Source organism: Struthio camelus, chromosome 1 (genome assembly GCF_040807025.1).
Source record: "Struthio camelus isolate bStrCam1 chromosome 1, bStrCam1.hap1, whole genome shotgun sequence".
Classification (NCBI taxonomy): domain Eukaryota; kingdom Metazoa; phylum Chordata; class Aves; order Struthioniformes; family Struthionidae; genus Struthio; species Struthio camelus.
The window spans coordinates 39377486-39392447 of NC_090942.1; the positions used below are offsets into that span (position 1 = coordinate 39377486).

Here is a 14962-nt window from a genome sequence, read left to right on the forward strand (position 1 = left end):
ACATATATATATATATATATGCACGTATGTGAATATGTGTGAATATATATTATATATACACATATATACATCCTTATATATAATTTAGTGGAGGATGAGCTTCTTTATTCATTTTCTTGGTCACAGCAACAGGGGCTACAAGAAAAACAAAATACTGTGAGATTCACAGTAAAAATCACTGGAGCGGACAACTCTTTAACTGAAAGAAGCTCTCTGTGTCTCCCATGGCTGGCTTCTGAAGCACATCCTTCCACATGCTTTCCCTCTTCGCATTCTTCTTACGCTGTGATCAGAAGTCCACCGTCATGGAAAACGATTTAATAAGGTTTTGGTAATTTCTGGGCAGGCCAGTCATAAAATGAAGCAAGCCCCCGTGCTGCTCAGCCCCCGAGTGTGTGCTATGGGCTGCTGGAAAGTTTGGGGAACTCGCAGCTACCTCCGACCTGTCGTTAGGAAAAGATATTTATAGAGGTCAGGGCTGATGATGGTGCCATAAGGAATTAAGCATGAGAGCATCATCAAATGCCATTAACCGAAACGCACCTACCTGTATTATGTTAAGAGTACAGAACCCACGGTCATATTTTTTAACTGAAAAATGCAGTTTGGAGGCAATGAAATTGTTTTCCGTGATCCCAAGTTCTGAGTTACCAAGGCTCAGATCAAAATGTTTTGCATGTGTCCTCAACATGCCGCCCAAATCAGCTCCTCTCGAGGGGCCTGCAGATGACAGTTTTCTTCGAGACTGAAATGTTGCACCAGCCCCTGTGCTGTTCAGTGCGGAAGACAGGCAGGGAAAATGCATTAAACGTTAATGGGGTTCGATGGTGTGTTAGTGCACTTCCCCGAATACTGGGAGGGACAGAGGGTAATTCACTTACTCATTTTGCGAGCCCAGGATCGCTTACAAGCGGAAAGGAGTTGTTGTGGGGAAGAAATTGTTTATCTGCATGATAGATTGCTGTCTCCTGGAATTTAAATATTAATTGAAAAGACAAGGTCAGAGGGCAGCTGACACTTGACTTTGCTCTCTTTGGGCCGTCCGCAGCTTTGATCATGCTACATCTTTCTTTGTGCCTGGTACTCAAGAGAGTATCCCAGGGTCATGGCCTGTTTCCTAGTCAAGAGGTATAAACCTACTGGCTTAAATATTTGAGGCCCAAAGTTTAGCAGGGGGGTGGGGGCCTGAAGGGAGAGGGGGGAGCGTTTGCTTCATGCTTTTCACATTTCCCACATAACCCAAAGCAGACTAAACAAAACCAGTGTGAAATCTCATGGCTTGATGCTGCTGTGGTTATATTTTTTAAGCTGTCATCCATTCATTTATACTTATGTGTATTCCCTGGATTTACAGCTTTTTTCAGCCTTTTCGGGGTGGGGGGAACCTTTTGAAAAGGGATTGCAGCGAGCAGTGGCCTGTGATTAAAGCCCAGTGTTTTTTCTTGATGCCGCTCTTCTGCGGCAGTGTCACACATGGTAGCATTTAGGAGCCCTTCACAGCTGAGGTGTTTCAAACACTAATGAATGGAAGCTCGGTCATATAATGCAGACAAGCTTTAAGGCGTGCTTTACTGAATGGTGTACTGTAGTGGCCTGGGAAAGGAAGAGAGTTATAAATTGTGTCAGTTAGGCACCCAGACAAAATGAAGCCATGTGGAAAATCAAATCTATTAAAGTATGAAGACTGTTATAAGCTGTTTTAAGCTGGTCATTCTTAAAAGGTCTCCGTTTGCTGAGGGGGTAAATTCCTGTTGTTCCCAGAGCTTTTTCACGTGCTGTCTTAGGTGATGATGTGCAGTGTTTGATAAAAACCAACTTCTCCCCAGCAGCCCCTTTCATCAGACGTGCTTATTGTCTCCCGTTCACCGCCCGTGTCCTGAAAGGTGCTGCACGTTTGTCAAATAAGCGGCATAAAGAGGATGGCAGGGCTTGGGCAGGCCTGCTGAAGGCAGGCGTCGAGGGGAGCGTTGGGGCAGAGGAGGACGCTGCGGAGACACGTTTCTCTCTTTCACGATGATACGCCGTACGTGGCAAGCCCGCTCTCCGGAGGCTGAGCTCAGTCAGGCAGGCTAGCCTGCCCAAAACAAACGGGTGCCGCCCGGCGTGCCCGCTGCGGGGTAAAAGGCCCATGCCAGAGCACCACAGGGATTTGTTTTTCTGCCATCCTATTAAAAAAAATTGTAATTATTTTTTCTTGTGTATTCCAGGAAGAGACTGAAGAAACGTCCTCACAAGAATCTGCAGAGGAAGACTAGGAGACCGCACCGCGCAATTTCTACCTCATCAGCAGTTGGGTCTTTTGAAGGGAGAAGACACTGCCTTGACCACTTATTTTCTATTGCCATGGTCTTTCCACTTTTGCCTGGGGGAAAAAAAAAATCACATAACCTTAAAAAGGATTTGACTAATCATCTTTGTAATCCCTTCACAGTCCCAGGTTTAGTGAAAAACTGCTGTAACACAAAGGGGACACAGATTAACGATGCAACTTTTAATTACTGTTTTCTTTTTCCTTAACCTACTAATAGTTTGTTTGAGCTGCTAAGTAAGGGTGAATGGGTCAGAAGAGCTTTGAATCAGGTTTAAGTCATTCACTGCACTGCATATAAACAAGAAACTTGTAACATATTAATTATAATGGGCATTGAGATAGGAAAGGCTCAGTGTGTAACACCGAGCCTTACAACACTTCCGGCAACCCACTCCCTACTTAGTAAACTCCCTGTTTTAGGACACCAAAGATAAGGGATAGATACTACTCTTTTTTTTTTTTGTAACCTTCTTGTAGACTTGTACTTGATTTTTTTTTAGACTTACTGTTATTTCAGGAAAATATTGAAAGCTGATCTTTCACTTCATTCAGCAGATAATCAGAAGAAAGAAATCAACAAGAAAAAGGTACTTCCATTTTGCAAAAGGGAAGAAAGACAAAGATACGTTGTATAGTTACAGATACAAACATATCAGCAGAAGTAGTAATAAACAAAACGAGCACCCCTCATCTTCTGGATGATAGGAAGTCAGATGGAGCTGGCTTTCTGTAGAGCCAGACACTGTTTATGGAAACAGAAATGACTGACACCAAACGCTCTTAGGCCATTAATGACTAAGTCTTTATCAAGAAAAGTGTTTTAAAACATACAGAAAGGTACCTCCAAATTAATCACAAATTTATCTGAAAACAGCAAAAATAATCCAGATGTTTTGGTTAGTTTCAACTAGTTCCACTCACCCCGTACCTGTATTTCAAAAGGAATGAATCTCTGCTCACTACTCATCAGTCATGATGTAAAGAACCAACACCATGTACCTCAGCTAAGCTTGTATATTACTTTAAGCAATATATTTTGACATAGGATGGTTCACTGAGCACTTCCATGCCAGTGGCATTTCTCCATCTTTTCATTCAAAGCAGCACTTTTAGCAACAGATGCAATATTACCCCACTATTCAATACTACCTCTGATTTTTACAATTAACTCAACAGACTGATAAATACATGCTGCTATACACATACAATGCAGGAAATTTTTACTGGGTAGATAATCATGAGTATCTGCATTTTTCCCCTTATTTCTACTTCAACACTTCAATGCCGTTAAGGAAGAAATATCTTTATTGTGTTTCAGCATGACTATGTATTTTTCTTTCTCTTGGTTTTTTTTTTTAATGTACTTATCCTATTCTCTGCTAGACTTCTGTGTAATGTACTGTTAACTTGAATATATTTTTGTACTGAATTGCTGATAGGTTTGTAAGGATAATTTTCTTCAATGACACTACATGACATAGAAAAAAATTTAGCTGTAATGTTTAAATATTACTGTCCAAGTTTGTACCTCAAATGAATTGTTTAAAGAAATGGACTAATCGATTGACAAAGACCTACCTCCAGACTTTAAATGGAACGAACTTGTTACTTTCAGCATTAGTTTTGAGACGTTTGAAACAGTTAGGACTGCAACTAATCCCTAATTCAAAACTATTTTTGTAAAATAACTTGTGGAAAATGAACACGTTTTAAATTACTTTCGTATTAAAAAAAAAAACGAACAAAAAAAAACCTTCAAAGAAACTTGAAGCTTTGTAGGTGGGAAGCAACAAGCTCAGCTTTTGCATAATGCAATCACAAATATGTGTTTAAAAAAAATAATTAGTAGATTGTAAGAAAATACTTGACAAGTATTTTCATGTATTTTACACAAATGTGATTTTGTAATATGTTTCAGCCAGATTTATTTTAAATGCTTCTTATGTAGAGGTTTTTTATTCTTCTCTCTCTCACTTTTGTTTTCCTTTCTCTCTCTTTCTGTTTCCTTTCCTCTCTTTCTGTTTTATTTCCCTTCTTCCTCTCTTTCCTAGTCAGTACTTTGTAACATTGTGTTAATAACTGGGCCAGGGGTAGTTTCTCAGGAAGGCATCTATTGGTATGGCTTTAGTACTGAGCCGAGCGCAGTTAAAGGTAACTACTTACTGGCTTCTTCGAAGAGGCAGTGTCAAGAAATACGGACCTCCTCAAAAGACTGCAGAGGGTTCATGGGCGGAAACCGCTGAGAAAGAGCTGATCGGAGTATTACGACTAGACATGTTGAGATTTAGTGAATGAGGAATAATCCTAGCTATACAGTAGCTCTTACGGGCCAAATCCAGTGTCACTTGAAGTCCGTAGAAGGAGTTCTGCTGACTTCAAAGGGCATCGAATCAAGCCTCAGCAGTTGCATTTTAGGTGTTTTTTTTGCATTTTTTTTGTAAAACTACAGTATTCAGTGGCTGACACGGACATAATCGCTGGATGCGTGTCACACGTCAACCTCCGAGAGACTTACTGCTCTGATAAACTGAATCTTGTATTTTCTATATATTGTAGTACAATCAAAAACACATTACTACCTCTTAGGGCCTACTATACCTCATTTTTTTCAGACTGAAAAATTGCATGTGGCCATTGAATCAGTGAGAACATCATAAAATTTTTTATATATATAGTTTATTTTTGTGGGAGATAAATTTTATACGACTGTTCTTTGCTGTCATTGGTCACTGCTAAATAAGACTGGACATTTAACTCTTCTACCATTTCTGCAAGAGAGGTGTGTGTGCAGGAAAAAAAAAAAAACCGCTTCAAGATGTTTAACTACAGTTTACTTTTTCTTTTGAGTGTCTTCTAACTTTTTGCTTTGTTCTGCGTGTAGAGTTGCTGTCTATGATTGTACTTCGAATCGCTTGCTTGTTGAAAATGTTCCTTTGATGGATTATCACAGTCTGTTCAGCACAATAAACATAATAGCCTCTGTGATCCCCATGTTGTTTGATTCCTAGACTTTTGTCACAGTTCCATAAAATGGGTAATAAAGTTTGGTCAGAGTGGACCAAATTTGTAAAAGCCTTGCATACAAGTAGTCTTTTTTTTGTCCCGTACCGTAGGCAACTGCCTGAGAAAAAGCGCATTTAGGGCCCACAAGGGAGAGCATGCAGTGGGACGTGAGCTGTGATACCCCCCCACCCCCGCCAAAGTCAAGGCACCCGCTCCTGGCCCGTGACCTGCCATGCCAAGTAGGGGGCCACCACTTGTCCCATGTCCCACGGGGAGGGTGACGTCGCGGCCGGCTTTCCCGGTAAAGCTGTGTGCGGAGGAGCGGCGATCCTCCGCCAGACAGGGAGCACCGCTGCAAGGGGGAGGCCGAAATGGTTGCTGGTGCCCGGCCTTGAACTGCCTCTGGGAGGGGCAGCTGAGATCATGAGCCTTGTACCTCTGTTTGGGCAGGATCGCGGCTTGCGTCCAAGACGTGGAGTTCATGTAGCGCAGCCACGAGGTTAAAAAACGGAAACAACCCGTGAGGGAGGAATGGGAAATGCGGTTAGTCCCTGCTCCCGGGAGAAGGGAGAAGGGCCAGGGGATACTCTCACTTTCCGGCTTTGCACAAAAAGTGAGCCATGTCGGGCCAGGGGGTTGTCTCTGCACACCTGGATGCCTGTTTTCCACATCCCCAATAGTCGAGATCGGAAAGAGGCACCTGGTACCGAGTTCCTAGAGGCAGGGATGCAGCCAGATGTTGTCTGTGGCACCGCTCGGGGCCCCCAGGAAATGGCACCTTGAAGGCTTGACCCCAAAGTTGTCACAGGCAGGTTGGGCAGGGGTCTTCTTCCTTCCCACCTTCGTTTGCTCCTCATGGTCCCTCTGGCCTGTCACAATGAGCTTTAAAGACTGTGATGCTCATCCACTCATTGATCTTTGCAATGGTGTGTCTTCTACGTAAGGTAATTGTTCAGACAGTATTTGCTCAGATAATTTTACACATTATCTGTATTAACACATTTTCAAACTATCCACCTCATCTGTGTTGGCCTAGTACCCCCTACCTTCCCAAGGGCTTTATGGCATGTTCACATTGGACTTGGTTGCTTGTAAAATGACCAAAATATAATCGCAAAACAAGCGTTAAGTAGTAACACATTCAGTCCTGAGTCAGAGATGTGAGTAATTGCACGCGTTGCGTTATGCATCCTCTCCTGTCTCCCCCTGCTTGATGGCGTTAAAGGCTCGTTGCCCGGTTCAGTCTTCCTGGTGGTCTTCCTCCCTGTGGCTGCCATCACTCAGCTCTTCCTGTTGTTTTATCTGACGCGATGCTCCAGCTGTAACCGCCCACCTGACGGATTAGCCGACTCGCTGAACTCCTGCTACTCTGCGCTGAACTCCCCTCTCCTCCTTATTACTCATTCCTCCGGCTCGCTTCCCTCCCACTTGCCTTTCCAAGGAGTCTTCCCATAAGATGCACTATAGTATTCCATAAGTACACATGCTTAATGCCACAGTGGGACTATTTGCATGTATAAAACTAATCAGTTTCTGCAGGATCGAGGCCTGTGTTTGTCCTGCTTCCAAGACTATTTTATGCAAGATGCCTGTGGCAAGGGTCGTATTAAGTTTCTGCCGTTGCTTTCCACTCCCATCCTGTCACGTTTGCACAAAGACGGGAATTCCTCAAAGCTGGTGCTGCCACGATCTTGCACAGCGGTTTAATGGGCCCTAGTTTTTTACCAAAAAATCTGCTCTGTTCACTCTTAGAGACAGTATCCAACACAACGGCTACAACCCTGTGCCTGTGATCGTAAGACATGAGTCAGATTTGGCGCTCTTCAAGCTTCACCTGAAACCTGAATGAAGTCATATTTCTCACTCTGGCCTCCTTGCATCCTTTGAGGTAAAATTTCTGTCTCTCGGAGACTTCATCTGCTTCTTTCTCTCCCACCATCTTCCTGATCACGTGAGTTTTTAAGCATGAAAAGTACTTGGGCACCTAGTTTTTGGTATGAATGAGGGCCTGATTCTTCTCAATTCAGAAATAATGCTGCTGATGATAGCCTTATTACTTCTTCTAGCTGCTCAGTCGACGGAATATCTATGCTGCTGCTGTATACCACATACATTATCTGAGAAACACAGACACGCTTGCTGTCTGCACCATTGCCTTCCTCTTGCTGTTTCCCAGGCTGGAAACCCACTCAGCATGGTTTACTGCCCTGCTGCCTCCAGCTTCCTGACTGTGTCCCTCAGGGGGGTACACAAATGCAGGGGGGACCTCGTGGCCACCTTGCTCACCACCCAGCTGTCCCACTCGCACGCACGCAGGGAGCAGATCAGCCCTGGGCACCCACGCCACCTCGCTCCCGGGCATCTCCGAACTCGCTGATCGCCAACGGGCTGGTTTGCTGCCTTGCGCCCTTTGCCGTCCAAACAACCTTTTGGCCTTTTAGACGTTTTTCTCTTTTCTTTCCTACACGCTTGTGATTTAATTCTTTTTTCCCCTTTGCTAGAGGCTGGCTACTCCTGCTCTAGTGCTTTCAGGGCACTTGTTCCAATATTCGAGAAAAAGACGGCATCTTCCTGTAATTAATATCCTCTGAAGATACACAAATGTAATTATGATTCGCCTGAAGATATCACCCAATGTGGTATTCATCTAACTAGGAAGCAATCTGCTTGCACTCCAAATAAGGTGGCAGATGGTTGTGCCCAAAACCTTCAGCATGGGATTATCCTCAGCTTCTATCTGTGAGCAAAAGGAGAAATTGAAATATTAGGAGATACGATGAAAGTCTTCAGCAGTACTCTCCTACTAAGATGGGAATAATTAAGCGGAGCTAAAACCATTAGCGTTGTCACATAAAGGAGGAGCTTTACATTGTCAGCAATGGCTAGGGCAAAACCAGAGCAGGAATCCAAACATGTACTAAGTTAAGGCACACTGTTAAAATAATCAGTGAACAAAAATAACAAATGAAACCTGGGTGGATCTGAAAAATCAATGGCAAGCAGAAACATTAACTAGCCAAAGAAGAAACTTAGCGCAAGCAGAAGTCCCATCAAAAAACAAGATTACATTACATTATGTATGAATGTCAGCGACAAAATACTATGTAGGACCACCAAAGATTATGATTTTAATCATAAGGGTTTTTAATTCAGAAAATCCATTAAATATATATGGTCCCTTAAGGCATTTTATTCTTAGTTCAGGGAGTAGGCAGAAAAATAAGCACATTTTTATTGCACTGGAACACATTTACCGTAAAACCATAGTTTTAGCAATGTCACATAATAAAATCTAAAATTTAAGTCAACATTTGAAAACAAATCAGCTCAGCATAGAAGGAGTTACTTTGGCCCTATGTAACTGCAGAGTACCGTCTTTAAAACTACCATCATAGCCTAAGATAGGGGTTCTTATGAGGCCTGGTATGTTCTCAAGGTGTTTACAGTGAATTACCGCTCCTAGACTACAACTGTGCTTAGGGCCAAGATAAATCAATCTCTTTCTGAGGCACTGTTATAAGACTATTTTTGCCAAAAGTTCATAACGTGCTTAGTTTGGGATTGTTTAGGTTTGGCGTTTACATCCCAAGAAACACACAGTAACTTCAATGAAAGCCAAGCCAGAGGGAATGTCCTACGCCCCATCACATGTGCCTCTGGTTTCATTTGCACTCAGCAAAATATTACATTCTAATCATAAATAAACAACAATACAGCAATGACACAACACGGGAAGGAGACCAGAATTAATATCAGAAGCCTTGTATTATCCAAACCAGGGACGTTTCTGCACTCAGAGCTGTTCTAGTACATCATTATTCCCAGTCTCATGGTGGGGGGGGAGATAGACTTTATGACTAAAATCAGCGCTTAATTGCCTTTGCTTGGTTTGGAAGCTGGCTACGTCTGTCAGGCTGACACAAAACACCCCAGTGCGTGTGTGTGTGTGTGTGTGTGTGTGTGTGTGTGTGTGTGTGTGTGTGTGTGTGTGTGTGTGTGTGTGTGTGTGTGTGTGTAAAATTTACATGAAAATAGTTCCCACCTTTCTTAACTAAGATGCACAATTATATAGTGTAAGTCCTGATTTCCATAGGAAATAGGTTTAAAAAAGGAAAATAGGAAGTTTTCATTTCCTATGGAACACAGGAAGCGTTCATAATCTTCTGTCTATCCCCTTTCCCTGAACAACTTCAAGGCTGTTTCCATTCTTTTCAGCAATTAGCCTTGACCTGGAAAAGATGACCTCTGTTATTGCCTTTTTCTCACGACGTCTGGACTTACATCAGCTTGTAGTGCACAAATTTACTTTTGTACTTCTCTGAACTCTACCTTCTGGAGAACATCAAGGTCTTAACTACACCCCTAGGATGTGTGGCCCTGGAAGTAAACTGTCTTGGATAAGCAAAAGCCTTTCTGGTAATACCAAAACCTGCAGTAGATGTTTTTATACTTTTTTTATAAAATCATTAGGCTGAATAGACACAGATGGGGTGCACACAAATGACAGAGGCAGAGAAGAAAACAGTATCAGGGAGCTGGGTTAAATCTTACTGAAATCGCTTATGACTATTTATGTGCCAGCAATAAATTTAGCTCTTTTCTGGAAGTGGATACCTGTTAAAGTTGCAGCCTCCACCCGGTAGACAGGGTACGTGAGACAAAAAAGCTAGTAGTGCTGTTACAGTAAATAATATGAGAAAAAAGCAGGAGAGAAAACAGAAGCATAGCAAGAAGCAGCAGCATGCCCCAAGCAGCACTGGGTCTGTGGCCCAAGGCAAGCTTAGTGCCCAGGTGCAGAGTAGAAAGATGAAAACTGTGTGTGAACAAACTATGGCTCCTCAGTCGTTATCTGCTACGTGCAGGAAACCAGGCTCAGTACGTTCCTCCCAAAGAGGCAGGCTTACGTCAAGCAACACTTGACTCAATCATCAATCTGTCTTTCTAAATGAAACGACATCCAGGACCCCGAATTTCGGCTGATTGCTTGACTCAGTTACATGCACGCATACCGAGTGGAGCAGACGGCATCCCAGAGTGTACCAGCGGGCTGAGACTACTGCCTCCACTCACAGACCTTGTCTGAGCATAAAGACTGCCGCTACAATGCTATTTACACACCTTGCCTCTCTTCTTCTCGCATGCTTTATGGAAATTCAGAGGCTAATGCACGGTACCTAATAAATTTAGCCTCTGTTATTTGCCTAAGCACAATTGCAAGTTACTCTAGAAAACTAAAAATAAGGACAACACATCAACAGAGCGTTCAGGAGTAGCTGCCCCTGCCTGTTTCACATTATCAGAGCTAATGCACTAATGCTACTATGCTCTGCAATGCACTCTCTTTGAAATACCCCTACCGGCAGGATGAGGGCATTTGCTAACCTGCATTTGAGAGCTTACCAAGTGCAGTACCATCTAAGGGCCTCCTCCTAAATGATGCTGATCATTCTGCCCCTGGGACTTGAGGTCACAGCACTTTACAGGACCTGGCTTTGAATTTGGCCTATCTTCAGTTCCCTTACTAAGGCTGCTGTACTGTATACAGAGCTTTAAATAGGTTTATATGAGGTTTCCCTTTTTCCTATTGTTGTGATTTTCAACAAATCTGCCAAGTGGTGAATAAGCAGAGAAAAGGAGCGCCTCCTCTGAGAAGCTTCCACAACACTTCTTATTTTTGCAAGTTCTATGCACTTGTGCCAGTCCCACAATTTCACAATGGGTTAATAAGATGTAGGGGGTGTGATTGTTACGCTGCAGGGAAGATGTGAGGCTGCAGACGTCTTTGCTGTGTGGTTCTCCATTTCACAGCAACAGAAGTCCCAGCTCAGAGGGAACTGAGCTCCTCAGTGAGCAGCCCCCGCAAGGACATTGACAGTGCCAACTTGCAGGGTAGTCTCCTCTCCCCCACTCGGCCCAAAAGGGCAGTTAACCACCATTTGGCAATTTCAGTAAAATTTCATAGTGCACTGAGATGTAGGGGATTGCACTAAAGCAGCCACATCGCGGTTACAGCTGAGGAAACTCCTGCACACAAAGGAGGGCTGAGCCTAGGAAGGCAGCAGGATAGCAGTGAACAAAAGGTAATGTGTTGGGTGGTGATTAAAAGTAAGTGTTTTTCCCAGATTAAGATCAAAAGGACAGCCAAATTCAACGGTGTTTTTCTGCATTTATAAGGAGATCTGTGTCACCACGCTTTAGTCATTTAAAAGTTAGGCATCTCAGCCAGAGGGCAATTCCTTCCTTCCTAAAATATGGGTCTGGCCGGGTGGGATGAATCACCGATCCCTCCCCACTGACTATTCAGGAAGCTGAGACAGTGATGTTAGACTAGCTCCAAAAAAGGGGGGGGGGGGGAGAGGGTTGTGTTGTTTTCAGTCATCCTACTGAGCTGAGATCCCTAACCCATGAGCAATTGCTCTGACCTTGTGTGCCTGCAGAGGAAGATGAGCCAGCTATCCTCACCGCATGGCAGTGTAGGTGCGTACAATCCCGAAGAGGTTCAGGCTTTGGATCCCGGTTTCACGGCGGTGTCCGTCCAACTGCAGCCCTGGGTCAGGCCCCTGGCCGGGGAGAGGGCAGAGCCGATACAGAGAGACCCCGGCAAGGCAGCACGACAAGTGGTACCTGTGCCTTGAGTGCTGCTCATCAAAGCCTAAGGCGATTTGAAACTTAAAGCTTAGAGGTATTTATCCATATATATACCAGCCCCTTCGTCAACGTGACCAGCAAATAAGGCACGCTTTGAAAGCCTGCTCTCCGATGTGGTCACACACCGGAAAGGAAAGCTGCCTCTAAACGGAAGGAGTGCTCATGTGTTGTGTTGCCAGACCAGGCCCCAGGCAAACATTTCAAACCATTAAGTATACATTTAAAACGTGGAAATAAAAGGTAAAAATACAAGCTGCCATGTTAGAGCGATCATCATTACACTTCATTATCATTGTCTATTTTACTTACAATTCATACAGCCCTCGGTATTGCTCTGGCCAGCGCTGGGTCCTCGGGGACCAAGTGACGCAGGGCTGGGAACAGGGAGCTGAGGGCTCTGGCACTGGTTGCTTGATGCCTCTTGAACCTCACATCCACCCTCCAACAGGGAGGTGGTGGATAACAGCAACAACAGCTAACGGAGATGGGATAAATCCGTCGGCTGCTCCCAAAGGGCAGGTGGGCCAGGCAGGCTGCACCAGCTCAGGAGTCAGTGGAAAGCATTTTGTGTGGTATAAAATAGTGATTTTCTTGTCTTTCTTCAGCTGATTTCTCTAACTTTTCAAATACTTTCTGTTTCAAATCACCTAGAACAATTTGTTAAATAGGGAAGGCTGATTAGAGATATATACTGAAAAAATTTAGATAGCCTCAGTTGCAACTGATCCTGCCAAACTACATGTCTACACAAGACCTACTTCCTTATCTTCCCTAAAAAAAAAAAAAGACTCACTGCAGTGAGCATAGCTAGTTGCGCCTACATGACTTAACTTCAGGCTCTTTCTGGCTGCTCGTGCTCCTTTAGGGATAAGTGTGAGACATAGGAAAAATGCTCACTTTGTTTTGTTTTTGATGGAAAACTACCATCTCAGCTGAGACCTGCTGCTCTGTGGGTGCATTTATAGCACAGATTTCAGGGACAGACATTTCAAATAGGAGCCAACAGCTTCTCCGAGACTTTGAAAGTTCACTAGCGCTGCTCTTCCTGAGTTAGAGAGGATGATGGCATCAAGACGCGGCAAACTGCAAGCCCCAACCTGGTCAGATTCCCATAGCTATAGATAATATCTTGATTAAACGTACCAGAACATGCCAGATGCCACCTGCAATTCATGTTGCTTTGCTGAAACCAATCCTCGTTTCTACCAGCAGAGCCTTTGGGCTCAGTTCTGCTGCGTCGCCTTTGCCTCCGCCAATAGCCCTTGCTGAGCTCAGCTCCAATTAAAATGACAGCAGTGAGCCTTTGAATCAAGCCTGAACCTCCATACGTGCAGCCCAGTAAAAAAGGCTATAAAAGGAAGTATTTGAATTATCATTGTCCAGAACGTGATGTCATAGCAATAAAAAAAATCAGGAAATAATAAAAATATGATGTACCTTTTTCACTGTAAATCCTTTGTGTCAGATTCCCAGATGGTGCGAATCTGTGCTGCTCTGGGAAACCAATGAAACCACTCTGCTGTACGCTGCTGAAGAAGTCGGTCCATCAAACTCAGGCCAGAACATTTTCAGAGCCTTCTGAGAGGAGGTGAGAAGAGACAAACAGGAGCAGGAGCAGTAATACCTAGCAGCCAGCTAGTGCTTCCCAGGAGCTGAGGGCAGGTGCCCCAAAGACCCATCAGAAAGCTTAAGTTAGGTCCCAACAAGATCCAATCAAAAAGCACAAGGCGTAGTCTCATTTTTCTAGTTTGAATCAGGACAAACCCTACAGAAACCAGAGAGTTATACTCATTTGAGTGCGATGTGTATGAGAAAAGTTTCAAGTCTTTTGTTTTTGGGGTTTTTGGGTTTTTTTTTTTATTCGTGTGTTATACAAAACGCGTTCATGCTGCCATAGATATCTCATGGGTTGTAGTATCTTCAGAACCCCCTGAAACATATGTTCTGCCTTCAAGCATTTTAGCAGTCAGAGGCTGCACTCTGTAGTATACTCCACACTGACTTTTACTAGGCGGAGAAAACGCTCACATCCCCATGTGGGATTAATTTCAAGAGACGCTATCAATTCTAAACGAACCAAAAGCCTCCTCTTCTCTCCAGCCTTGTCATGGGCTGGGTAGAAAGGCTGGATGCCCCCAAAAACAATAAACCGTGGACAACAGCAGGGTTTCTTCCTAGGCCCCTTCGAAAACCTTTCGCTGCCGGGGTTGATTTCTCAACTGATGAGCACTTTCTCATCCAGAGGGATGAGGGAGGGCTGCTGCAGCGCCCAGCCTGGCTCCGTCCAGCACGCGGCCGCCCCGGCCCCCAGACTGCCCCAGCCTCATCCTCACCATTTCCACAGCAGTGCTTAAGCGCGTGCTTAATTTTTAAGAGAAACGAAAGCATACAAAACCTTCCCGCACCTAGGCATAACCCCAACCGTGTGTTCGCATGCCCTTCACCTTCCCCCCATCACCGTGAACAGGCAGAGGGAGGTGAGACGAGCTGCTGGGTGCTCAGCCCTGCAGAGCCAGGCCCTTTCCCAGCACACTGGACTGTGCCGTGGGGACACCAGGGAGGAGGAAACCTCCTCTTCCCGGTATCAAGGGTTACTGCCACCCCGCAGGCAGACGCGGGGGTCTCCGAAGCCCCAGGGCTGCCGGCTCTGCCCGGCAGGGTGCTGCCTCCGGCGCAGCCAGAGGGAGCATCCGGGTGGATATCCTGGCTCCAGCCGCGCCAGGGGCGTCAGCACGGCCGCGCTTTCACCTTCAGCGCTTTGCTGAATCATAACTTTACAGCTCTGCACGATCACAGGAACAAGCGCATATGGGAAAGAAAAGAAAGAAAAGAAAAATATGAACAGGAACACTAAAAGTAATATCTAACAACCAGCTATCACTTTCCAAATATTTTTCTTCTATTAATTTTAAGGGGGAAATCATTTGGTGGTAAATGGGGAATAAACTAAAACCATCTGCACCATGCTAGGCAGCTGTCAGAGAGCCAAGCGAGTTCTTT

General features: G+C 44.4%; 1 protein-coding gene across 10 annotated transcripts in view; it reads left to right on the forward strand.

The window, feature by feature from the left end:
• Positions 1–5296, forward strand: part of HMGA2 (high mobility group AT-hook 2) — a 163317-nt gene extending 158021 nt beyond the window's left edge. For all 10 annotated transcript variants that reach the window (XM_068934829.1, XM_068934859.1, XM_068934811.1 and 7 more), the window contains one exon: positions 2208–5296. In XM_068934829.1, coding sequence (XP_068790930.1) covers positions 2208–2255 — 48 coding nt within the window. In that variant the 3' untranslated portion in view covers positions 2256–5296. The remainder of the gene's footprint in view (positions 1–2207) is intronic.
• Positions 5297–14962: the final 9666 nt, after the last annotated feature.